At 40.2% G+C, this 26,500-nt stretch overlaps 1 protein-coding gene across 6 annotated transcripts in view; it reads right to left on the bottom strand.

Annotated features, from left to right (window-relative positions):
• Positions 1-26,500, bottom strand: part of RBM19 (RNA binding motif protein 19) — a 208,147-nt gene that overhangs the window by 72,665 nt on the left and 108,982 nt on the right. For 5 of the 6 annotated variants that reach the window (XR_015057631.1, XR_015057633.1, XM_085879249.1 and 2 more), the window contains 4 exons: positions 23,055-23,255; positions 22,796-22,943; positions 21,170-21,309; positions 20,832-20,892 (listed from right to left, as the gene is read on the bottom strand). Coding sequence is in view for 3 of the 6 variants with exons in the window: in XM_085879249.1 (XP_085735375.1) it covers positions 20,832-20,892; positions 21,170-21,309; positions 22,796-22,943; positions 23,055-23,255 (550 nt within the window). In the remaining 3 variants the exon portion in view is untranslated. The remainder of the gene's footprint in view (positions 1-20,831; positions 20,893-21,169; positions 21,310-22,795; positions 22,944-23,054; positions 23,256-26,500) is intronic. The other variant, XR_015057632.1, reaches the window with a different exon arrangement.

Below are 26,500 nucleotides of genomic sequence, written 5' to 3'. Positions count from 1 at the left end.
GTGGGAACTGTGGAAGCATCTATACTTTTTTCTTGGGAAGTTTTTAAAAGTGGTTTTAAAAATTTCTCTTGTTTTCTTTCAAATGCTTCTTCACCCGTCACTTTCTGTCTGCGTTTCTTCTTTATGTCTTCCTGTTGTTTTACAACTTTTGAAACCAACTCTTGATGTTCCTGAAATCTTCTTGCTCTTTCTTTCGCATCCATTTATTTATGGGAAAATATCATTCACTGAATTATAAAGGTCAACAGGGAAATTTTTCTTTTCTTCATCATCCAAGTTGATGTGTTCAAATAAATGCTTTTCTTTAAATATTTCATCAAATTCTATATTAACATTAATCCGAGTTGTAATTTCTTCTTCACCAATACTTGTATCTCTGCTTTTCATACGTTTGCATTGAGTTTCTTCATTAACATCAAAACCGAATGATAAAATGTCAACCCCATTACCACTCAGATGTTTAATAATTTGTCTCATTCCTTCTGGATTAGCTTCTAATATCCCAAGACTACCAGATTTTAGTTTCCCAAACTCACTCTTACAATGTGAATATTTTGTTGAACCAAGAGAAAACTCCTCAAATATTTGACCTTCATTCCTCAATCGCATATGTTCCTCGACTGAAATATTGTAATAATCTTCACCTTCTACTTCTCCTGGTCGCATTGCTCTGGTTGTTGTAGATACAATACGAATCACATGGTGGTTTTTGAGAAAATTCACAATATTTTCATTTGTACTATTCAAGAACCTTGATTTATGAAAGTTTTTTCCAGAAGCAGACTTACCCACAAGATTTGTAATAATAGTTTTAATTTATATATGTAATTGTTTGTAAAATAAAAAAATATATCCCTTAATATCTCATCTTGTTTCACAACAATTTATTCATATTTTTCAGTCGTGTGCTTCATTTTATCCACAAATTCCTTTTTACTAAATAATGTATAACAGTTGTCTCTCCAAAAATTGTTTATATCTATTGAATTTAACTTGAATAAAATAAAAGTATTAGCATTTTTCTTATGGAGCGACGAGGGAGTTGAAAGTATCATTGACAAAGATAAATACAATTACAAGAAGAATGTCTCCCTCTTGTGTAGTAGCTATCCATTACTGTTTGGTTTCTCTCATTAACACAATCAGCAAAGATAACGAGGTTCTTTTTTGATGTTTCCAAATCTTGGGGAGAAGGTATATCATCCGTATTATCACTAAGAATACAAGTTATCGGCTTTCATTTCTTTTTATATATGTGTATCACAAAATAGTTGTATTATATCTTCAATGTTATAATCATTTCGTTTGTTTTGAAGTTTAAATAAACCGATTATATCTTCTTTTTGAAGACCAGCATTAAAACCTTGTGAGAGTAGTTGATACTCAGGTTGAAAATTTGACTTTGTGAAAATTATTAAATTATCATAATCTAAAAAGTTGGGAGTAAGGAGCATCTTTAAAAGTAAGCAGGTTTTTCCACACCCGCTTGAACCAACTGAGACATCTTAATGAATCTGGAAGATTTTAGTGGTTGTTAAATTTTATCATATTTTCCCAAATGGGTAAAAAAATCATTCATTTATGTATTTGGAAAACAGTTTATTTAATTTTTATTGGCTTTTTTGGAAACAATGTTTTATCCAAAGTTCAGGTTTAATTTCAAGATAATCCATTATTTTATTTATACAATATCTTGTGTTGATATTACCCTGAAAATGACAATCGTTAATAATATAAATCATCAATCCACAAAACATGGTCGTCATTTGTTCAGTGTCTTCTCTTGAAAGAAAAGGCGTATTATCACCCTCATACTTTACATTCATTTCTCAAATCAATCTTGTGAAGTAATTCATTTTTGGTGTAAATCTCAAAGAATTATATTCCTTTTTGTATTTTTTATTATCATTAATTAGAAGATAATCACAGAACATACATTGTTTATAGGCTTTTGACTCTGTGTTTAATCCCTGTCTTTCACACACAGGACAATTCTCAAATTTGTCATGTGGAGAATCAGGATATTCAAGAGGCTCAACATCGAGTAAACTATTCATATTCTTAAAGTAAAACTTTACTTCAAATAAAATTCATCTTCTATTCGGTATCATCTTCGGTACTTCCATTGGTGCTTTCACAATCATCGACAAAACTACTTTCATCACTATCGTTTGAACACAAACTCTCAGTATCATAACTGCCTTCTGTTCCAACAGAGATACCATCATCACTCTCATAATCTTCAAAATCTTCAGTTGAATAATAACTCATTTAATTAGTAGAAAAAAAAACATTACCATCCATGTCAACATATTTTTTTTCATTAACAGATTCAACTACTACATTTTTTTATATTAAAGGTAATTTTAAAATGGTCCTGAACTACGATTGAACGAAATGTCATTTCACTTGATATATTAACATCCTTTATTTCAGCAGGATTTACATCTTTCAGGTTGTTGAAAAAAATACAAATTTCTCCTTGCATATTGCAGATGATTTTATCTTTTCTTTCTCAAGCTTCATCTAAAAGGTTTTTCTTTTTTGATACTTTTTCTTGTTTCATTGCTTTTTCTAGTTGTGAATATATTGCCGGAAGGAGAGGAGAAACTTTTGTTTGAACTACTTTAATTAATGTTCTTCCAGATATACAAAAAGCCCTTCCACTGAAGGAAATCGAAGAACTCATATTATTCACCATAATTGTTTTTATCCAATAGTTGTTATATTTATCTTTATTCAATTTTACATCCTCGACATATTTCTCAGTTTCTTTTAGAAATGAAGAGATTGCTTGAAACTTGTCTTTTGTGTCTTGATACATTCTATTTATTAAGTGAAAAAAGTTGGAGGATAAAATGGTTTTCAGCACAGATTCACCTATAAATTAAACAGAATTTTCATCAAGAAAATTATATACTAAGCAAAGTTTTGTTATATTGTTGCGAATTCGCGCCCGCCGGCGTGCGATCGGCCACGTGACTCGAATCGCGGCACGTCGCCCACCGGACGGACAATTCTGTCGTGACCCTCTCGGACTAACTCTGAGAGCTCGTCACGGGTGGGCCTTTCGGCCTCACCACGATCGTGCCAATCGGCCACCCGCGTGGGATAGGGTTGTTCGCCAAACTCGACCTTCCTTAGTACCCACGCGGATGGTAGACCGGGCGATCGCACAAACAAAGTATTGAAACTATAATTAAAAACACATTAAGTGAAATGAAAACTTTTAAGTTTTATATGGGAGTAAAAGTGAATATGGTGAGAGAAGGTGATGAAACTACTCCCCATAGGACAAACCCTCACTTTATGTCATCATTTCAAGATTTTGTAAAATGTGATGTTTACGATGAACTCCAGAGACAAGAACAAGATGTTGATAACACTGTAGTAGGTTGTGAATTTGCTATTACAAAAATAATCTTTTTGGATATACACATCTTAAAATCAGATCCTCTTCAAGCTTCTTCTTATATTGATTTACCAAAAGAGATAAAACTTAAGAAAACGGTTGTTAATATTCAAAACAAAGATAATAAATGTTTTCTCTGGTTTGTTCTTGCTCACTTAAATCCTCCACAATGGAAACCTGAAAGAGTTGAACATTATAAGAAATACGAGAATACATTAAATGTTAAAGATTTAACGTTTCCAATGTCATTGAGAGATATTCCAAAATTTGAGAAAATGAATAATCTATCCGTTAATGTATATGGATTAACAGATACAAACAAAGCTCAGATATTAAAATTTTCAAACAACTATAAAAATCATGAAACACACATTGACCTTCTCTACTTTACATCAAAGGAAAAAATCACATTATACTTTCATCAAAAATTTATCAAGATTAACCAAATCACAACCAGACAAGAGAAAATGTAAAACGTATCCTTGTGAGAGATGTCTCAACGCCTTTCACACAAAAGAACGATTAAATCAACATTCAAAATATTGCAGTAATCAAAAAACAACTGTAATCAATTTACCAAAAGCAGGTTCAAACATATCATTCAAAGATTTTAACAAATCTCGAAAACATCTGTTTGTGATATATGCTGATTTTGAAAGTATCCTTGAAAAGATAGATACTGTTTCTCCAAATCCAAATAAATCATGCACAAATAAATATCAAAAACATACTCCTTGTGGTTTCTGTTATTATATCAAATCATCTGTTGGTGATGAATACAAGTTAGAACTTTATCGAGGAGAAGATGCCTCAGAGGAGTTTGTAAGACGATTGGAAAAAGACTGTACAAGACTAAGAGAAATACTTGTTAAAACCGATAAACCAATGTCTTTAACAAAGGGAGAGAAAAAGGAATTTAGAAAGAACAGTATCTGTCATATTTGTGAGAAAATTGAGGGAGAGGTCAATGTTCGGGATCATTGTCATCTTACTGGAAAATGTAGAGGACCAGCTCATTCCAGTTGTAATCATAATTACAAACCCCTAAACTTTATTCCTGTCTTTCTTCACAACAATGCTCACTATGACACACATCTATTTATAAATGAACTTTCAAAGACATCTGGAGATATTTCTGCCATTCCTAACACAGATCAAAAATACATCTCATTGACAAAAACAATTCATACATCCCCCATAACCCATATCAGATTTCTTGACACATACAAGTTTACGGCAAGTCCATTATCTAACTTAGCATCAAATATTAAAAACTTATCGGATCTTAAATCACATTTCTCGAATCAAGAAGAGATTGATTTCTTATCACAAAAGGGAATATATCCGTATGACTATATGGATTCATTTGAGAAGTTTAAAGAAACACAACTTCCTTCAAGGGAAAGTTTCTCTGGCAAGTTGAATAAAACTCATATTTCTGAGAGAGATTATACACAAGCTAAAAAGGCTTGGGAGAAGTTTAATATAAAGAATCTTGGAGAATATCATGATTTGTATCTTAAAACTAATGTATTGTTATTGGCTGATGTGTGAAACTTTTGGAAGTCTGTCAAAATAAAAATTATTATGGATGAGACCCCACTCACCATAACAGCCCCGGGTTTGGCTTGGAGTGCTATGTTAAAAATTACCCCCGTGTGGGGGTGACGGTCATCTCTATAATGTTTTTTACTGTCATAATCGATGAACCGTTGCCAGATATCTCCTAAAATGACAGACGAGATAGGTTTTGAAAATGGCGACTTTCACAACTTTCGTGACCTCGTGACCTTGACCCTGACCTCAAATCCGGGAAAAAATATGTCGTTGGGTATCACTCATAGACCTCTACCCACAGACCAAATTTCATCAAGATCGGAAGTAAAAAGTTTTCTTTGTACCGGGAGGTGTTTTTGACCATCTTCCAGGTTACGTGGCGGCCAAACGGGACTGAAATTCAAAAATCTGTCTGGTTAGGCCTCAGTTATTTTATAATTTGGTTTACGCAGTTCTTCAGCTAAAATGTAGGGTCGGTAGGTCGAAATATAAATATAAATATAATTTCAATTTTTAGAAATTTTATATTTTTATGATTTTTTTTCGGATGTTCCATGGAAAAGACAAGGGTAGGTGGGGGGGGATAAATATAAATCCCGGACCAGGAGGATCTAAGAAAACATTGAAGATAGAAAATCATTCAAATGCAGGACGCCATTGTTCACTGTATCATCTGATGTGAAAAACAATAAAGAAGGATTATAACTTGTTTTTACAATATAGTCTGGCATGTTTTCTTATAGGAACCTGTTGGATCATCAAATAAATGGAAACAATGCTGAGAAAATTACTGTCCAAGTCGTAGATGTGTGCGTGCACACCAGTGCATAGTGCTGGATATGATTAAAAAAAAGGTGTAAACTCTGAGTCAACACACTCAAAACGGTCAATCAGAGCCATAACCAGCTTAGTTTTAAGTGGGCATCTGATCGTACCATCTCCCCATCCCCATGAGCACATCAAAGGCTGATTTCTGGTCCGTTGAAGGCTGAATATCAGCATCTCGCAGGGAAACCTTGACGTACTTGGCACCGAAATCTTTCAATACGAACGGCGGTGCACAACTTTGATGGAAACAAAATCGGCACAATCGAGAGTGGCGTGCCAATCATCCCTGCTGCTGCACTGAATTGATGCAATAGTTCGGCCAGAATATTCGTAGTCAAGATGTTGCGTGATTAAATCACCAACACAGTCACTCAAATTTATACCACTGACATACTTCTTAACAACTCATGGCTCGCAGACTTCCTCTCCTGTCGCAGTCACCGTATGGCCCTAAATGGAGTTCTTTCATCCCCTCTTCCTGTGCAGGCTGGAGTTCCTCAAGGTAGCGTTCTGGGCCCTGTTCTTTTTCTGGTTTTCATCAATGATCTCTCCGACTCTCTGGAAAATGCTCTATATCTGTTTGCTCTATATCTGGATAAAATCACAAACTGGTCCAACACGTGGAACATGTCTTTCAATCCGGATAAATCTCACACTCTCACTAAGTCTCTTCGAAAGGACCGTTTAGAAAATCCCCCCATCCACTTTCTCAAAAATCCTCTGGAAGAAGTCCTTTCTTTCAAGCTTCTGGGTCTCAATATCTGCCATGACCTTTCCTGGGAAAGCCACATTTCAAACCTCGCCTCCAAAGCCAGTTGCCGGCAGGGAATCCTCCGTCGTGCAAAGTCCTTCCTCGGTCCACCTGAGCTCCTGACCACATACAAAGCTTTTGTCCGCAGCCTGATGGAGTACTGCTCTCCACTCTGGGCTGGTGCTCCTGTCTCTCACCTTTCTCGGCTTCACGCTGTAGAAACCAAGGCATTTCGGATCATTGGAATCTCCTGCAATGAGGCTGAGTCTTTGGGCCTCTCACTCATTCACCGCAGGTTGGTCGGTGGGCTTTCTGTGTTCTACCGTGTCCTCTCCAGCCTTGTCCCCCCAGCTCTCTCTGCAATTTGTCCCCACCACATTTCCGCAGGGTGCTCAAGGTCCGCCAACAACCCCCTTCTGGTAAAACTACCAAAATCACGAATCACTGCTCACCTTCAATCTTTCATTCCTCTTTTTCCCCACCTTTGGAATAAACTCCCTCACTCTATTCGTTCCCATTCTTCCCTCCAGGCCTTCAAAACAGCTGTTCACCACCACCTCTTATCATCCCTCATCCAAATCCTCGATAATCCACCCAAGCCCACCTCCTTAAAATTTCCTGCTTTACTTCCTGAAAGTCCCTGTAATGTCCATCTTGTATTCTCCATGTTCCCCGCCCCATCCCTCTCCCTTCCACAGATCTCCTAATGTCTCTGTTCCCCACTGTTTTGTCCTTCCCAATCCCTCCACTCTTGTCTCATGTCCCCCATGATGTGCGTTGTGTGTTAGCTCTCACACGAGCCTTGACAAGGTATAGAAATAAACAAACAAACAAAAAAGCAACAAACAATCACTTTCGCCCCAGAAACCACAGTCAATCTGAACCACGCTGGCCACTGCTCAGAAGCCATGACCGAAGACTACTGCGCAGCTCTACTGCGCAGCTTGGTTAAAGGTGACTCGCATTTTGGTGCATGCATGAAATTATATTTTGAAAATAAATGCCGACGTTTACATTTCGGGTTTTGAAACTTTTTCACCTTCGGCGGAAAATATATATATATATATATATATATATATATATATATATATATATATATATATATATATATATATATATATATATATATATATATATATATATATATATATATATATATATATATATATATATAAAAAAGGCTAAAAATGTGTTTTATATTTATATTTCATTTCGGCAAATATACCGTCGGCGGATCCTTAAACCAAGTCATAAAATAACTAAGGCCTTAGATACAAGATAATATTTTTTACTATCATAATCAATAAACAGTTGCCGAATATCTTGTAGAATGGCAGACGAGATAGGTTTTGAAAATAGCAATTTCTATAACTTACGTGACCTCGTGACCTTGACCCTGACCTTAAACCCGGACAAAAGTTATATCGTTGTGCAACACTCCTCGACCTCTACCCACATACTAAGTTTCATCAAGATCGGAAAGAAAAATTGTTGACGGACGGACGGGCGTACGGACGGACATTTGGTCCGGCTTTATTAGGTCATCTCGGTAGAGATGACCTAAAAATGACAAAACAGAATTTGGAATTAATCAGTGATATAGATATTCTTTTAATGATTGAGAAGGCAAAAACAGGAGGAATATCTCAAGTATGTTCCAAGAGATATGCTAAAGCAAATAACAAATATCTTCCTGATGAAAATAAGAATGAGGACAACTCTTGCCTGATGTATTATGATGCAAACAATTTGTATGGGTGAGCTGTCTCAATATTTACCTTATGGAAAACTTAAATGGGTTAAAGAAAAACATTATGAAAAAGTTTTACACGACATTGTTGTCTCCTCTCAAAAATAATTGGATGAAGCTGAAGTTGGATATTATTTTGAGGTTGATTTAAAATATCCAGAAGAACTTCCTCACAAACATAAAGACCTACCTTATGCCCCTGATAAGGAAAGTCCAAGAAAATAATGGTTAAGTGATTAACAACAGTCATTTAATATAAAAGGTAAATCTCCAGAAAAACTACTTACTACAATAAATGATAAAGAAAGTTGCGTTTTTCATCAAAGGAACTCGAGACAATATTTATCTGTGGGGTTGAGAGTGAGGAAAATTCATCGGATTTTGAAATTTAAACCAAGTCATTGGTTAAAGAAGTATATTGATTTTAATATAAAAAGGAGAACAGAAACAAAAACAGATTTTGAGAAGGACTGTTATAAATTAATGAATAATGCTGTATTTGGAAAGACTATAGAAAATGTGAGGAATCGACAAAACATAAGACTTTCTCCATCTTGGAAACAGGCTTCAAAGTTAATTAAAAGACCAAGTTTTGAACGAGCAGAGGTATTTTCAGAGAACTTTTGTGCTATTCATTTGAAAAAAAGAGAGTATTGAAATGGATAAACCTATTTATATAGGAACATCAATTCTTGACTTGTCAAAGTCGTTAATATATGACTATTACTATAATAATTTAAAATCAAAGTATAAGGATAATGTGTCATTGTTATATATGGATACAGATAGTTTTGTATTAGAAATTAAGACAAGTGATGTATACGAGGATATGATTGATAATATTGATATATATGATACAAGTAATTATAAGTCAGGTGATGTGTTGTTTTCAAAGAATAAAAAGGTTGTTGGTAAGTTTAAAGATGAATTGGGTGGGAAGGTCATGAGTGAATTTAAGGGATTGAGATCAGTCTTATGCTTTTACGTACCGTATTTTCACGACCAAAAGGCGCACCGTGCCAAAAGGCGCAGTCTAAGTTGTGTGTGCCGTTCCTGTATTTGACACACACATAAGGCGCTCCTCACGATAGGGCGCGGGTTTTATATGAATATCCTCTACTACGTACGTCCGCCGTACAACAACACACTCACACAAGCACACAAGTGTGCGTATTTAAAAATAGATCGGGAGCAAAATTGAGTTTGGTTGTGCTTTATTAAAGTATTAGTTACAAAAATACTAAAACAATCAAATACCGGTAATAGTCTTTAATCAAATCCATCGAAATCCTCATCCTCTGTTTCGGAATCGAACTGCGCTAAACCCAACCTAGCAGGTCCACCTTCCTCGCCGTCAGAGTCACTTTCTGCACCGTGCGGCTCCTCCGAAATGATGCCGGCTTTAGCGAAAGCTCGGACAACAGTGCCAGCAGACACGTTAGCCCAGGCATCAACAATCCAGTGGCAAACTGTGGCGTAACTCGCCCGGCACTGCCTTCCACCCTTTGTGAAGCTGTGCTCTCCTTCGGTCATCCACCGCTCCCACGCCGCTCGCAGCCTCACTTTGAACGGCCGGTTCACGCCGATGGCTCGGCTGGATCCGTTTGTCGCAGATGTGCTTGCTGCAGTAGGAGCGGAAGTTTTCCATCATTTCTTGATAATCCGCCGGACGTTGCTGCGCTATCGTAGTCCTGGTCCGGATGGAAAAATGGCACCGTTTCATGAAGCGAAAGCACCAAGACGGACCTCCGTGGAAATGTTCGATTTTCATTTCCTCCGCTATCGATACTGCCTTCAGTCGGATCGTGACCGTCGAAACGCTCCTCCCACTTGCTCTTTGCTCAACGATCCACTGCTCAAGTCTTTCCTCCAACTCTGGCCACCTCGCCTTGTTTCCACGGAAACTCAGCTGCGTCTTCTTCACCTGTCGCAGCTCGTTTTCCAGCTTCCTCCACTTTCGAACCATCGACTCGTTGATCTGGAAATTCCTCGCCGCGGCTCGATTCCCATGTTCCTCCGCATAGCTGATCGCCTTCAGTTTAAACTGAGCTTCATAAGCGTGTCTCTTTGCCATTTTCGGGGTTGTTAAAACAGCAATGTTCTGCATACCGCACATACCTGTTCTTTTATACACACAAAGGGCGCACTGCACTATAGGGCGCGTCGCACATTTTGACAAAAATCTAAGACGTTTATATGCGCCTTATAGTCGTGAAAATACGGTATATTGCTTATTTCAGCTTATTATTGAAGTATATATATTGAAGTTTCAGCTTATTATTATATTGATAATAATAACATTGAAAGGTGTGATAAGAAGCTCAAGGGAATAAAGAAAATATAATCAAGGAAACAATAAACTTTAAACATTATTCCAACTGTTTCACCTTAAAGAAGGAAGAGTACGGAAAAATGAATACAATAAGAAGTTATAAACATCAATTACATACAGAAGAGATAAATAAGAAAGCATTAGGAGCTTTTGATGATAAAATATATATTTTAGAGGATGGAATCAACAGTCTCCCTTATGGTTATAAGTACAAGTGTTAAGATATTGGGTTGGGAATTTTAACAGGCTACCGCCGTCTTTTTACTGATTTATAAATGATAGAACCAAGCAATAACCAAACCAAAAAGTGGAGATGTAATCAGCCTTGGTATTAAAATGGGAAACAAAGAATGTGAGAAATATCAAATAAGTCTTATTGAAGAAATAACCGGGGTAAAAGTAGATAAAACAAATAAGCGGATATTTTCAATTACGAATAAGTTGGAGGATGTAAAGAAAAAAAATAATATCCTTGAATGGACTGAAAATTTTGATGGTTATTAATTGAACAATGGAAAAACAATTTATGACAATCTCAAAATGATACGTGGCTCAAGAGGTAGTCAAATAAGAGCATGAAGAGAAGTTTATCATTTCATTTCTGCTCAACAAAGAAACTTAAACCAAGAACCAAGTTCCAAGTTATTCTTTGTGAATATACTCGATGGAAATGGATGTTATAAGAAAATTAAGTTATTCCCTCAAGTAGAACATGAACAAATATTCGTTGGTTCGCTCTTTGAGTGGAATGAAAATATGAAAGGGAAGAAGTGCTTCAATCAGTAAGTCTCAATCTTTCATAGTCTCAATTTTACATTTGCTTGTATGGGAGGGAAAGGGATAGGTGGGGAGAAAATGAGTCTCAATTTTATATTTGCTTGAATGGGAGGGAAGGGGATAGTTGGGGAGAAAATCAGTCTCTTATTTTGAGCTTTTGGGGCTGGAGTCAGAAAGTTTTTCCCTTTTCCCCATTCATTTGAATGGGCATCCCATATACCCCATTTATCATCTACTGAGACCCCTGAAGGTATCTTGTGGTATCTGGCACCAAAACATTAGCAGCAGATCCTTCAAGTCCTGTAAGTTGTTAGGTGGAGCTGCTATGGATCAGATTTGTCGGTCCAGCACATCCCACAGATGCTCAATTGGATTGAGATTTGAAGAATTTGGAAGCCAGGGCAACACTGTGAATACTTAATCATGTTCCTCAAACCATTCCCGAACAATGTGTGCAGTGTGGCAGGGTGCATTATCCTGCTGAAAGAGGCCACTGCCATCAGGGAATACCATTGCCATGAAGGGGTGTACCTGATCTGCAACGATGTTTAGGAAGGTGACACGTGTCAAATTGACGTCCACATGAATGGCCGGACCCAGGGTTTCCCAGCAGAACATTGCCCAGAGCATCACACTCCCTCCACCAGCATGTCGTCTTCCCACAGTGCATCCTAGTGCCATCACTTCCCCACGTAAAGGGTGCACACGTACACGGCGATCCACGTGATCTAAAAGAAAGCAGGACTCATAGGACCAGGCGACCTTCTTCCACTGCTCCAAGGTCCAGTTTACGACGCTTGTGTGCCCATTGTAGGTGCTTTCGACGGTGGACAGGGGTCATCATGGGCGGCTATGCGGTCTGCGGCAATGCAGCCCCATACGCAGCAGGGTGCGATGCACTGTAGATTGTGACATATTCCTCCCATGACCGCCACTAAAATTTTCTGTAGCTTGTGCCACAGTAGACCTTCTGTTGGTTCCGACCAGATGGGATAGCCTTCGTTGCCCTCGCACATCGATGAGCCTTGGGCGCCCAACACCCTGTCACCGGTTTGTGGTTTGTCCCTCCTCGGACCACTGTCGGTAGGTACTCACCACTGCTGACCGGGAGCACCCTAGAAGCCTTACCGTTTCAGAGATTCTCTGACCCAGTCGTCTGGCCATAACAATTTGGCCCTCGTCAAAGTCGCTCAGGTCTTTACTCCTGCCCATTTCTCCTGCATCCAATACATCAACTTGAAGAACTAACTGTTCACTTGCTGCCGAATATATCCCAACCCTTGACAGGTGCCATTGTAACAAGATCATCAATGTTATTCACTTCACCTGTCAGTGGTCATAATGTTTTGGCTCATCAGTGTATATATATCCATAAATATCCATCTATCCATTGAGACCATATTCTGTGCAGAGCGTTGGTGCTGCCTAAGCAGTCTCCTGGGCTATTGGGCACAATCCTTGATGGGTCACTTTTCCAACACAGGATACCAACAAGTTGGCACTCATTTTGCTGACCTCAGAAGGATGACAGGCAGAGTCAACCCCACCTGGTATTAATTCAACAGCTGAGTGGGATTTGAACTCAGGAACCTCAGATCCCAAGCCCACCACCCTTACCATTAGGCCAACACTATACATACATACATATACACACATGTTGTTATGGATTTCAGAATCAGATCCGACGAATGCATCCAAACATTTAGGTCCTCAGAGTTATTTCCATAAATGCATGTCCAGGATAGACACATTCCCATGTTTGGTGGGATTCTAACTTGATGCGTTGGAAAAGGGTACAGAACAGATTCCCTTATTTATGGGATGGCATTTTTCTCTTTATGATACATTCATGCACGCTAGATAGCCGTTGGCCCAACGGAGGCTCGCCTACCCTCTTTCCATCAGGACACATTAGCTTGGAGGTGGACAATTTATTTACATTTTGGACTTACAGGATATTTGATAAAGCACACCGCGGGCTTTTCCTGAGCAGATATTCTGACGGTTAAATAGGGCTGTGGATCATTTTACCTCACCCACCCATCTTTCATTGACGTTTGACACCCACCTCTTTCACCGACGTTGACATCCACCTTTTTCCAGACGTTGATGTCCACCTTTTTCCATCGACGTTTGATGCCCCGTTTGGCAGCTCTGTGGATGCTGGCTGGCTCTTGTTCATGTCGGGCTGAACGAGGGAGGAATGATCACAAGGTTGACGGTTGGTCATGTGCAACGATGTGCCAATTGGCAAGGTGGATTTGGCTGAAGTCTGCTTGAGGCTCCTCCCAGACTGGTCGCCAATAAGAAGGATGGGAGGACCGTTTTCCTGACAGTTTTGTGACAGCTGGGTGACAAATATTTTCAGCTCCAGTCAGACGGTTGGTGAGCTGGCGACAAACAGTTGGTTGGTGAGTTGGTGACAGCCTTCCAGCTCTGACCGCTGGTGACAGTTTGTGACAGCTGGTTACAGTTCCTCACAGTGCCTCAGCACCTTACAGCTTCTTACTGCTCCTCACAGCTGTCCGTTGGTTGCGGCTCCTGGTGGCTCCTGATGGTGAGTGACAGTTGAACCGTTCCTGCTGGTTCTGCTTGAACCTGATTCTTGGCGTCCCTGGTTCCTGGACGTGACGCCAATTGGTGTTCGAGCCTGTTTGCGGGTGGGTGCATGGCGAGACAGAGCATTGGCAGAGGACTATGGCACGCTCACACATTTTGGGACATTCTATTTTATGCACGACGACGACTACCTTGGTAAGCCAAGACCGGATTTCTTTCCCCCCTTGAATGATCTGCTGGATACCCTTGTCTCGTGTTTAATCGCTAAGTATGGCAGAGTGATAAGCATCTGCTCATTGTCTGTGTTTTCTATCAATGCCTGTTTAATTCTTCATTTGCTTGAGAATATTTTGAATGATTTGAATTCACCATTTTCACCACAAAGAAATAAAAAAGTTCTTCAGTTTTTCTATTTTTCTTTGTAATAAATTCCTTGTTGATATTTCAACCTGTCCATGCTTGTACTTTCCTTCCAGTGATCAGTATTGCAGCACTCTGACTTTCAGAGACCGGATCATGGCGAGATCATGGTGGGTGGTTCGACCTATTATTGATCTAGTTGCTCTGATAGTTACCATGCCAAGGAATTGGGACAGCTCTGTCCAACACTGACTCCAATGATAATTGAGGTAACACCGGCCAATGAGCGTATTATGAGACCAAGGATTTATCACTCCTTGCGTGTCGTTTCCCTGTTCTCTGTGTATGCTCCGACTGAGGTGAGTGATCTCACCGTGAAGGATGCATTCTATGCCAAGCTCGAGTCTGTGGTTGATCAGTGCTCCAGGCGAGATACTCTAGTCTTGGGGGATTTCAATGAATCGACTGGAACATGTTGAGACATGTTGGTCCCCATGGGTCTGGAAATGTGAACCAGAATAGCATTAAGTTCCTTGACTTTGCAAGAAGTCATGAACTTCAGGTGGCTGGTTCATGGTTTCAGCACCCACAGGCTCATCGGTGGACTTGGTATTTCAACGCTGGTGGTGTGGCAAATGAGATTGACCACGTGCTCTTTGATGGTCGCTGGAGGATGATAGAGAACTGCAGGGTCAACTGTAGTGGGGTCATTCCGCGCCAACTCACCTAAGGGTCCCCAGGTCACCTCCTCAGATTTTGCTGGAAAAATTCTTAAATGTAGATCTGTATGGCTCTACCCACCATGCAAAAGATTAGCTTTCAATTCCTCATAGTTTAAAAAATATCTATCTCTAGAGACCTTTGAAATTTGGCCCTAAAAATGCCAAATGTGAAAAACACATTTTTTTCCAACTTCAGTGGCTTATAATTTTATAATGGACTCCTCTAGAATGCTAATATTGCAAATATTTACTAATTGGCATCCAAAATTTTCAATTATGGCATCAGATAGCTTCTGGGATGCATATTTCTCACTCTATAGGAAGCTAAAAATGGCTTTTTGGCCAAAATGAGCTCAAATAAGGTGCAACTATTGGAGCCCTCCTGAAAATATGGAACAACTTAGAATTTTTCCTCATAACACAGCGATTATAGGGTCATTATCTATCCATAGATACATTTTTGCTGGGATAATACAGTTAGGTGATGAATTATAAAAGTTTTAACATAAGCCCTTGCCTCCGAGGGCTCTAAAATGGACCAATTTTGTCCCTTGGTTTGACCATGTGGCGAGGGGTTTGGAATCTTCATTTTTTTCTAAGATTGCCTCATATAAGATGTGTCTACGAACCGAATAATTTTATCTTACGCCCATGGCTTCATAGTAAAATACATTTTTATTTTCATGCACGTTTTTTTATAATTATTCACTTTTTTCATATTCAGAAGTTTATATATCTTAAATGGAACTATCCAGGAAAGAGTTACTGCAGAATTTTATAAACTGGTATACAAAATTTCAGATTGTGGCATCAGAATGTCTCCAGAAAGCACATATTCCTAGTTTTAGGAAGCCAAATATGGCAATCTGGCCCACTTGGTACAAAACAAGGTGAACTTGCAGGGGTGCACATGAGGCTAAATTATGCTTCTAATTAGACATTAGTGATAAGGATGTTATTTATTCATAAACACATGCTAATGATTACTTTCATAAGTGATTGCAAATTATAAATTAGAACAAATTTGATTAGTTGAGTCACAGCTTTTTTATTTACAGATATACAGAGACAATGAATATTAGTAATTTTTAAGTAATTCCTGATCTCCATGAAATCAATTATTGTGACTTCTCCAAAGCAGCAACTTGTTTTAGCCAAACCTTCCTTGTATAATAGGTATTGTGACACTCCTGGTCTTATTTCGTTCCAACAGTGCATCTACTTGTCAAACTTGTGCCACTTTGCCCAGGTTTTTCTGCATCCATTTCCTTTGTTTCCTCCTCTCCTTTGTTCTCCAAACAGACAAAGAGACAGACAGGTTGACTGTGCTGCCCCTCGTGTTGTGACAGACCATTACTCCATCTCGTGGTGCATGTCAAAACTAATGACTTCAAATAGAGAACTATAGGACATGTTTGGATTATCATTACAAGAATTTATTTTTGAATAAAAAAATGTACTTATAATTATTAATTTATGAGAAGAATAATCTAAGTTGTTACATAACCTCAGTTAATGCCCCCTGCATATTCACCATTTTTGGTCAAAGTGGCATTTTCAACTTCCTACAGATAGAAACATATGCATTTATCAGGATCTGTCATAACAGATCCTTAAATTTCATATGCCAGTTTCTAAATATCTGCAGTATCACTTTGCTTGAGTGTTCAGTTTCAGATTTATAAGCTCATGAATATGAAAAAAGTGAATAATTATAAAAAACGTGCATGTAAATAAAAATTTATTTCAATATGAAGCCATGGGCGTTAGATAAAATTATTCGGTCAGTAGACACATCTTATATGAGGCAATCTTTAGAAAAAAAATTAAGATCCTAAACCCCAAGCCACATGGTCAAACCAGGGGACAAAATTGGTCCATTTTAGAGCCCTCGGAGGCAAGGGCTTATGGTAAAACTTTTATAATTCATCACCTAACTGTATTATCCCAGCAAAAATATATCTATGGATAGATAATGACCCTATAATCACTGTGTTATGAGGAAAAAATTCTAAGTTGTTCCATATTTTCAGGAGGGCCACTATAGTTTCACCTTATTTTAGCTCACTTTGGCCCAAAAGCAATTTTTAGCTTCCGATAGAGTGAGAAATTTGCATCCCAGAGGCTATCTGATGCCATAATTGAAATTTTGGATGCCAATTAGTAAATATTTGCAATATTAACTTTCTAGAGGAGTCCATTATAAAATTATAAGCCCCTGAAGTTGAAAAAAAATGCGTTTTCACATTTGGCATTTTTAGGGCCAAATTTCAATGGTCTCTCGAGATAGATATTTTTTAAACTATGAGGAATTGAAAGCTAATCTTTTGCATGGTGGGTAGAGCCATATATATCTACATTTAATATTTTTTCCAGCAAAATCTGAGGAGGTGACCTGGGGAGGTTTTTGAAATGTAGGTGAGTTGGCACGGAATGACCCAGTGCTCAGTTCCACAATGCTGACCATAGGCTTGTACTAGCAACTCTGAAGTTTCAGCTTAAATTTGGGAGAATGGTACCATCCCAGCCGAGACTGGATGTTGGCAAGCTCAAGGATGAGACGGTAGCTGAGGAGATTGCCAACAGGCTGAGTGGGGATTTGGGGGGTCTGGATGCTTTGGGGAATCATGAAGAGTTGTGGAGTGCCTTCAAGATCACCATCCTTGATTTTGCTGGTGGATGTCTTCGACCTCACTGAAGGGCGAAATAGAATTTTGTCTCTTAAGGGCCACTGGATATCATTGACCAGAGTTGCAGGGCCAGGTTAAATGGCAGAGTTGAGCTGTTCAGGGAATTGAGGCGTAAAACTGTACATCTGCTGAGGGTGGACAAGAAGGCCTCTGTGCAAGGAATCTGTGAGGGGGGGGGGGGTTGAGCATCACCTGTGGTCAAGTGATTCTCATCCTACTTTCAGGGGAATTTGCACATTGCATTCCTCCAAGCCTCTCCCTCGGTGCACTGCATTTTAAGCAGGGGGTGGTGAGCTCTTCACGGAGGAGTGTGAAGTGAAGACCCGCTGGGCCAGTTACTTTGAGTGACTGTCCCAGGTTGATCCACCAACTGTTGAGTTGGATGTCAGAGGTGTTACTATCCCTATTGCTGATACTCCAATCAACGGTGATTCACCTTTGTTTGTGGAAGCACAGGCTACGTTGAACCAATTGAAACGGGGGCAAGCTCCTGGGATCTGCAGCATCCATGCCGATCTTCTCAAGGTTGGTGGAAATGCTTGACTCATGTCATTGCATGCAATTCTGTGCCCTGCCTGGAACACAGGCATCATCCCAACTGACTGGAAGAGGGGCCTTGTTGTCTCTCTCTGGAAAGGGAAGGATGATCGCCAAGACTGCAACAACGACCGAGGGGTGACGCTGCTCTCAATGTTGGGCAAGGTGTTTGCTCGGATAATTCTTGATAGGGTTTGCCACCATCTGCTTGAGCACCAGCACCCAGAGCAGTCAGGCTTTACACGAAAGAGATCAACGATTGACTGTATCCTTGCCCTTCGGGTCCTCACCGAACGCAGATGAGAGTTTCAGCAGGGGCTGCTTGCAGCCTAGGTTGACCTCTGGAAAGCATTTGATTCAGTAAATCGGATGCCCTCTGGAGGATTCTTGGTCTTCGTGGGGTGCCACCAAAACTGATCAATCTGATGTCTGAACTATACTCTGGAACTGAGAGTGCTGTGGGATGTGGTGATACCATCTCCAACTTATTTCCAGTTGTTACTGGAGTTCGTCAGGGGTGTGTACTGCCCCTCACACTTTTCAGCACTTGTATGAACTGGATTCTGGGGAAGATGTCGGAGAGATCAAGCTGCAGTGCATCGTTTGGGAATGTCAAGATCTCTGACCTTGATTTTGCAGATGATGCAATCATCTTTGCGGAGACTCTGGATATCCTTTTGCGTCCTCGAGGCGCTAAATGAGGAGTCGGAGCGGCTGGGATTACGGGTTTCCTGGGTCAAAACTAAGATCCAGCCTTTCAATGACATCTTGGATGCTGCTATCTTGTCTGTACCCATTTGTGGTAAAGATGTTGAGGTCACAGAGAGATTCACTTACCTTGGCAGTGATATTCATGTCTGCTGGCTATGAGCCAGAGGTAGATAGACGTCTGTGTCAGGCCTGGGGGAGTCATGGATTCACTGGATCATGGGGTGTGGTACTGTCAGTACCTGTGCAGGACGACGAGTCATTGTCTTCATGTCCTTCGTGCTCCCAGTCTTGCTGTACAGATGCGAGACTTGGACTCTGACGAGGGATCTGAGACGGAGACTTAATTCCTTTGGTACCAGGTATCTTCGGAGAATCCTTGGCTATCTCTGGTCGGTCTTTGTGTTCAACGAGTGGCTGCTGAAAGAGACTCAAATGAGATTTGTTATCTGCATAGTTCATGAGCGCCAGCTGCGACTGTATCGACATGTGGCTCATTTCCCTAACGCTGATCCTGCTCACCAGATTCTCTCAGTGAGGGAGCCTCATGATAGGAGGAGGCCAATGGGCCGACCACATGCCTCGTGGTTGCGGGAGGTTAATCGGCATCTCAAGGAGATGGGGATGGGCCAGGCATCTGCCTGGGGGATGGCCAGATGGCAGCCCCTGGAGTAACAGTGGAAAGTAGACGCAACGACGCACTGTTCGTTATGTTACGCACGGAAAGTTCGTTATGTTCATTATGTTACGCACGGAAAGTTCGTTACGCACGGAAAGTAGACGCAACGACGCACGCAACGATGCACAGGAGCATATGCTCACATTCCTTACCTGACCTGGCCTGACATGATCACAACACATGTCAGTCAGCCTTTGGTACTTTCAGTCATGAACATTTATGAGCTGTTTTATGCTCATTATTTGAACTACTTGTGGAACTGTGGAATGACCTTTCCGATAATTTGGGAATGTAAATAGTTTTTCAACACGTTTGTTTTTCAACCATTATATGGTGCAACATTTATAACAAGTTACAGAATCATTTTCAGCACTGGCATTACATGACATAGCACATTGCATCTTGCAGCAGTTCACAACTCCTTAATAAATATGGACACCCGACACTTATTACCTCCACCACCGAAGGACCTAAAGAGAACTTGGAGGCTGAAGAACGCCAAAATTGTACCAGTGATAATTGTAGCAATGGTAATGATAAATAAGAACCTCACAAATATATTTTAAAAAACCATCCCTGGGAACATCACCACAAGAGAACTGCAGTTGGAAGCTGTCCGGGACTCAGTGACCATCCTGAAAAGAGCCCTCGGCACAAAACTCTGAGAACAATTCAACTTCACAACATAGCTCATGAATCACGATCCGTCACCGAAACGAAGATGGATACTATGAGTTCTGGGAGGACTCAGTTCCACCTTCTGAAACCCGAATTATAGAGATAACAATCAACGGCGCGCGCACGCACACACACACTCACAGTTCAAACTATTTTTCCAATTGCTCGCTGCTTCATTGTATGGACAACACCGATACAAATTAAATGAACTCTCCAAGAGTTGACAAGTTTACATGGAGGTAAGCAAGCATTTGGGAAAACAGTTTGCGATGCAAGCTCAATGTTTGCAAAATGCAGGTTGTATTGTTAAAAAGTGTCCAACGTTGGTTTGGAATGAGAATCTGCGAGTTTCTTTCTCGACTCGTCCCAAATTGCTTAATTATTTCTGATGTGCGTAGCACAATGAAAAATAGCAAGAGGAAAGATATAAACAATTATCGGATCAATAATCCAGTGGTGATGAAAGTGCAAACGTCAATCAATAAACACACCTGACTTGTGCTTTTTCTTCGACACAGTGCAGCTTTTTAAGAGACCGCAGATGGAAAATTTCTGCAAAAATAAAGCATGAGCAGTGTTGTACAAGATTAGGTATTTCTGAAAGGCATTGGGTATTTTAATCTTAATTGGAGAATGAGACTGATTTTGCACAGTGAGCAGAGCATTTTATAGAACACAGCATCGTAGCATAGCACAGCATATGCTAAATTGAAAAAGGTCAATGGTCAGGAGGTTGGAAGAAGGGAGGAAAAAAAACCCCAAGGCCATTTTAGTTTAACTCAGTTTCGATCAAAAATCAATACAAATTATACAGGAGGGTAGCTCATACCTTATTAAGTGTCTCATCTGTTGTTTTGAAGTTAAGATTTTTCACAAAGAGGGTACATCCAGTTCGGTCCTCATCTTCTGTATCAACCTCATCTTCAGAGTCATTGCTCGCTCTTGTTGGAGGACCATCATCAGCATCTCCTGTCATAAAATAGGAAGCACTAAATCTGTGCATTAGCCCTCAACAATAATCAAATTGCATTCTTATTGGACTTACCATGTTGCCCTTTGACAAATGCTGCTTCAGTTATTGCTGAGGCAATGCTCAACTTGGTTTCACATTATATTATAAAATGCACTTGTTCCAGTTAAGCAAAAAAAATAACAGCAAGAATCAAACAAATGGTCACAGCATTTAAATTGAACATTAAATTTGAACCCTAGTAGAGTAAATTAGTGAAGACGTGCTTGGGTGAATGTAATACAGCAGTTACCACAGATTGTCCGAAACTTTCTCAATTGAAGCACAAAATGTTTGGTGGTTGTAACACAGGTAAGAACTATGTGGATTTTGCTGTCAGTATGAAAAGAAGTATTATTTTGGCTTTAATATTCATTTTTGTTTCATTTTGATGGTAAGAAAGGGAAAGGAATGTGGAAGTTTGAAAATGCAACAGCAAATTGACAGTTTCATTGTGGAAATGCTCATATATTTTGGTGATTTTTTTATTGCACCAAAACAAATGATTGCACCTGTGTGGTGCTGCAAAACGAGTATAAAATGAGACATCATACATAGCTCACCGAGGGTTTAGTTCTCATGAGATAGTTGGGTTAGATTTCACAAGACCTATGCAAATAATACATTTACAGCAACAATGTTATATTCAAGTTATTTGAGTGACAAGAAAGGAAAATATATATATATATATATATATATATATATATATATATATATATATATATATATATATATATATATATATATATATATATATATATATATATACATATATACATACATATATTTCACACTTATGTGCTGCTTTTTAATGAACACCAATATGTCTTCAAACTGCTCACTTTTGCAGGTTAAAATAGTAAGAGGAAAGAGGGTATAACTTAAAGTTTTGTGATGGCAGTGGATATGGTAAAGTGTATATAAATGAATAATGGTTCCCAAAAGCACATCCAATTCTGTGCTATTCTCCCACAATAACATTTAATTACCTTTTTTGAAATTGCTAAAATACCTAATTGGTTCAAATCCCAAAATAATTTCACGTGCCTCATGCCCAGTTATTATTACATACATTTGTGGAATATGAAAGCAACCTGTCCACTCATTTTCAAGTCGAATCTCCAGATGAACGCACAGACGGATGGATGGATGATGGAGACAAACAGACAGAGGACCCAAGATATATTCCCCCAGCCAGTTGGGGGGCGAATAAAAATTTACTAAAGAACTAGGATAGGAACTAGGATAGGACACAGTCATACAAAATGTGGTAATATGCAAACTGAAAAATATGGCAATATGCAGCATGTTTGAACTCATGAGAAATTTGAGAATAAAAAATCAAGTTGTTTGTTGTTCAAATGGCAGCCACACCCTTTTTGGCCATATAAGATCTATAAAAGTACTTGATGAAAAATGTTTCACTTTCATTCAGTGACCTCATACCTCCTTCTGCTTCTGCTACTCCACCAATCATCCCTTTCTGTTCGATTTTTGATTCCTCAAGTGTGTCTGTGGATTTCACAGGCTGTGTGGCTGGAATCTGAAACACGTCAATTGGGGCCCATTCAAGGAACAAGGGTAGATGCTGAAACTAGAGGGGTAAAGGGAGATAGAGATAGAGACAGCGAGATGTTGAGATGTCGGGATGGAGAGTCTACAAATGAAGATGAAAAAAAAAAAAAAACTTGCAATGCATTACAACCTTGCTGTAAGCCAGACAGGAAAATGCTGCTTTGGCCTTCAAAGGTTCAAGAAACTCCACAAGTGCAGAGACACCCGCTGGAGGGAGGACGAGGCGCCCAATGTCACCAAAGCGCCCAAACAAGGTGTGAAGATCGTACACCGCAGTGCCAGATGGGAGGTTTTTCACAAGGATCACAGTGTTGCTACGTCTCCCTGCAGCCTGTGTGATGGATTATACACTTATTTATTTATGTATTTATTTTACACATACAGTAATTACAGTGCATTAGGCTCATTGCAAAGTTTTTGGGTTTTTTTTACATGCATCACACATAGGACAAGAACATTATGAAACATCAATGCTATTTTACATTTCATGGACAGATTGGGTGTGTGACAAGGACTACTTCATTCAATTTTAGTGAAGATTCTTTCATCATCTTCAAGATTCAGTTCTTTCATCCCCTCTTCCTGTGCAGGCTGGAGTTCCTCAAGGTAGCGTTCTGGGCCCTGTTCTTTTTCTGGTTTTCATCAATGATCTCTCGGACTCTCTGGAAAATCCTCTATTTCTCTTTGCCGATGACTCAACCCTCTGCCGTACCATCTGTCATCCCTCAGACCGGCAAGCAGCAGCTTCTTCGCTCACTGCAGATCTGGATAAAATCACAAACTGGTCCAACACGTGGAACATGTCTTTCAATCCAGACAAATCTCACACTCTCACTATGTCTCTTCGAAAGGACCGTTTACAAAACCCCCCCATCCACTTTCTCAACAATCCTCTGGAAGAAGTCTTTTCTTTCAAGCTTCTGGGTCTCACTATCTGCCATGACCTTTCCTGGGAAAGTCACATTTCCAACCTTTCCTCAAAAGCCAGTCGCCGACTGGGAATCCTCCGTCGTGCAAAGTCCTTCCTCGGCCCTCTTGAGCTCCTGACCACTTACAAAGCTTTTGTCCGTAGCCTGATGGAGTACTGCTCTCCCCTCTGGGCTGGTGCTCCTGCCTCCCACCTTTCTCGACTTCACGCTGTCGAAACCAGGGCTTTTAAGATCATTGGCATCTCCCGCAATGAAGCTGAGTCTTTGGGCCTCTCACTCAATCACCGCAGGTTGGTCGGTGGTCTTTCTGTCTTCTACCGACTCCTCTCCAGCCTTGCCCCCCTGCTCTCTCTGCGATTTGTCCCAACCACATTTCCACAGGGCGCTCAAGGTCCGCCAACAACCCCCTTCTGGTAAAACTACCAAAATCACGAATCACTGCTCATCTTCACTCTTTCATTCCTCTTTTTTCCCGCCTTTGGAATAAACTTCCTCACTCTATTCTTTCCCATTCTTCCCTTCAGGCTTTCAAAACAGCTGTTCACCACCACCTCTTATCTTCCCCCATCCAAATCCTCGATCTTTTCTACCCCCGATAATCCACCCAAGCCCACTTCCTTCAATTCTCCTGCTTTCCTTCCTGAAAGTCCCTTTAATGTCCATCTTCCCCTCGCCATGTTCCCCGTCCCATCCCCATCCCTCTCCCTTCCACAGTTCACCTGTGTCTGTTCCCCAATGTTTTGTCCCTTCCACTCCCGCCCCTATTGTCTCATGCCTCCTTGCTGTGAGTTGTGTGTTAGCTCTCATACGAGCCTCGACCAAGGTATAAAAAAAAAAAAAAAAAAAAAAAAAAAAAAAAAAGATTCGAGTCTGGATCCGGATACGATCGCTTTTATAAATCTCTCAAGTGATTCTTCACCATTGAGAGATGGGGCCAAAAACAATATGTATAACATGATATATCAAAACGTTGTGGATGAGTTATGACAAAATGGGGTGGAAGAGTTGCTTTGGTGACGAGAACAAGCCGATTAGATTTCGGTTGAGGTCCAGATTCAGATCCGACCCATCAGTGGGATACAAAACGTAACTGTTCAGCCTGGCGGGGGAATGTGATCTACTGAGTGTCGAACTTGTTACCCCCCACACACAAAGCGAAAAGCGGCGTTAAGCAATTTGTTCACGTCAGTTTATGATCGAGGAACAGTTTATTTAAATCGAATGTTATATTTTGAACATGAATTGGAACATGAATAAAAAGACAATTTTGCCTTTTACTGAAAAAATGGCTCTGAAGTCGTCCGAATCGCACATGTGTGGAGAGGAGTGAGATAATATTCTTAATCTGTCTGCCTGCCTGGCAGTCAGACAAGATTGCAAATCATTCCAAACAGAAAACTTACTGTTTTGAAGGACATCATAAGGGGCACAAACAACAGGTACGAAGAACTAATGGAATTTGTTCAATAATGTGATGTAATAGTTGCTGGAGAAAACAGGGGTAAAACCAGGAATTAATTTCTTTGCACACCTTTAAATCTTTATTAAAATTGAAATATGTACTTGAACATTACATAACACATCACCTTTATGAATATATATATATATATATATATATATATATATATATATATATATATATATATATATATATATATTGTTGTAGATTCCCGCCTGCCGGCGTGCGAACGACCGCGTTTTACCAATCGCGGCCGCTTCGCCCACCGAACGGACAATCCAGTCACGGCTTTCTGGATCAACGCCGGAAACCAGCCACGGGTGTGTTTTTAAGCGCACCACAGCCTAGTCAATATTCTACCCACGTGCGACAGGGTCAATCGCCGAATTGTCGATATACCTAATTATTCGCGCGGGCAGACGACCAAGAGACTGTACCTCAATGGGGCCGCTTGGGAACGAGCCGCTTAAGCAGCTCGCTTCCTTTTGGGATAACCGAGCGGGGTATTATCGCGCAGCCCCGTTGGACCCGATCACTTTATAGGCTATTAAAAAGCCAGCTACTATTCCAAACTCAATATGGCAGTTCAATTAGGGAAAGAGGATGCTACGAACGGGTTAACATTTAAACAAGCGCATTTATTGAATAAGCACATATGCAGGCATGCACGTAATCAAGTGAGGAAAATAAAAGCAATACACTGTACAAGCACGTAATGAATGGGAGTAGGGACAAGACGCGAGCAAGAAAACAACTACCACCGTTCTATTAATGATGTACACTTATACAGTTCTACTTACGGACATGGCGCCACAACGTTCATACAAAGAAAAGCAAAGAAAAACCCCATCAAAGACAAGGGGTAGACTGGACCTCTTGGGTCTTTATTTCACGGAGCTTGGGAGACCGAAGGAGCTCCGCGAGGCCACGCTGGTTACCTTCACCTTTGAGGTGCCTCGCTGGGGCGACCCGCGACGTCTCGTCCCCACAGCGGCTATCGTGACCGCGGTCCGGCCCAGGCCTTGTGATTCGGGCCCAGCCGGCAACGCCTCAGAGGAACAAATGGGTCTTTTGCTCTTTCAGAGTTGATGCTCTCTTCAAGAGCCCGTCCGCCCCTCAGCGCTGCTCAGACTGTCCCAAAGCCTGATCACCTCGGACCGTTCGATCCTGGCTGGCAACCTCTCTCCG

Source organism: Eptatretus burgeri, chromosome 4, assembly GCF_056783735.1.
Source record: "Eptatretus burgeri isolate ZD-2024b chromosome 4, Ebu_testis_v1, whole genome shotgun sequence".
Classification (NCBI taxonomy): Eukaryota; Metazoa; Chordata; class Myxini; order Myxiniformes; family Myxinidae; genus Eptatretus; species Eptatretus burgeri.
The sequence above is the reverse complement of the archived record's forward strand: the minus strand, read 5'-3'. Positions and strand labels throughout refer to the sequence as shown.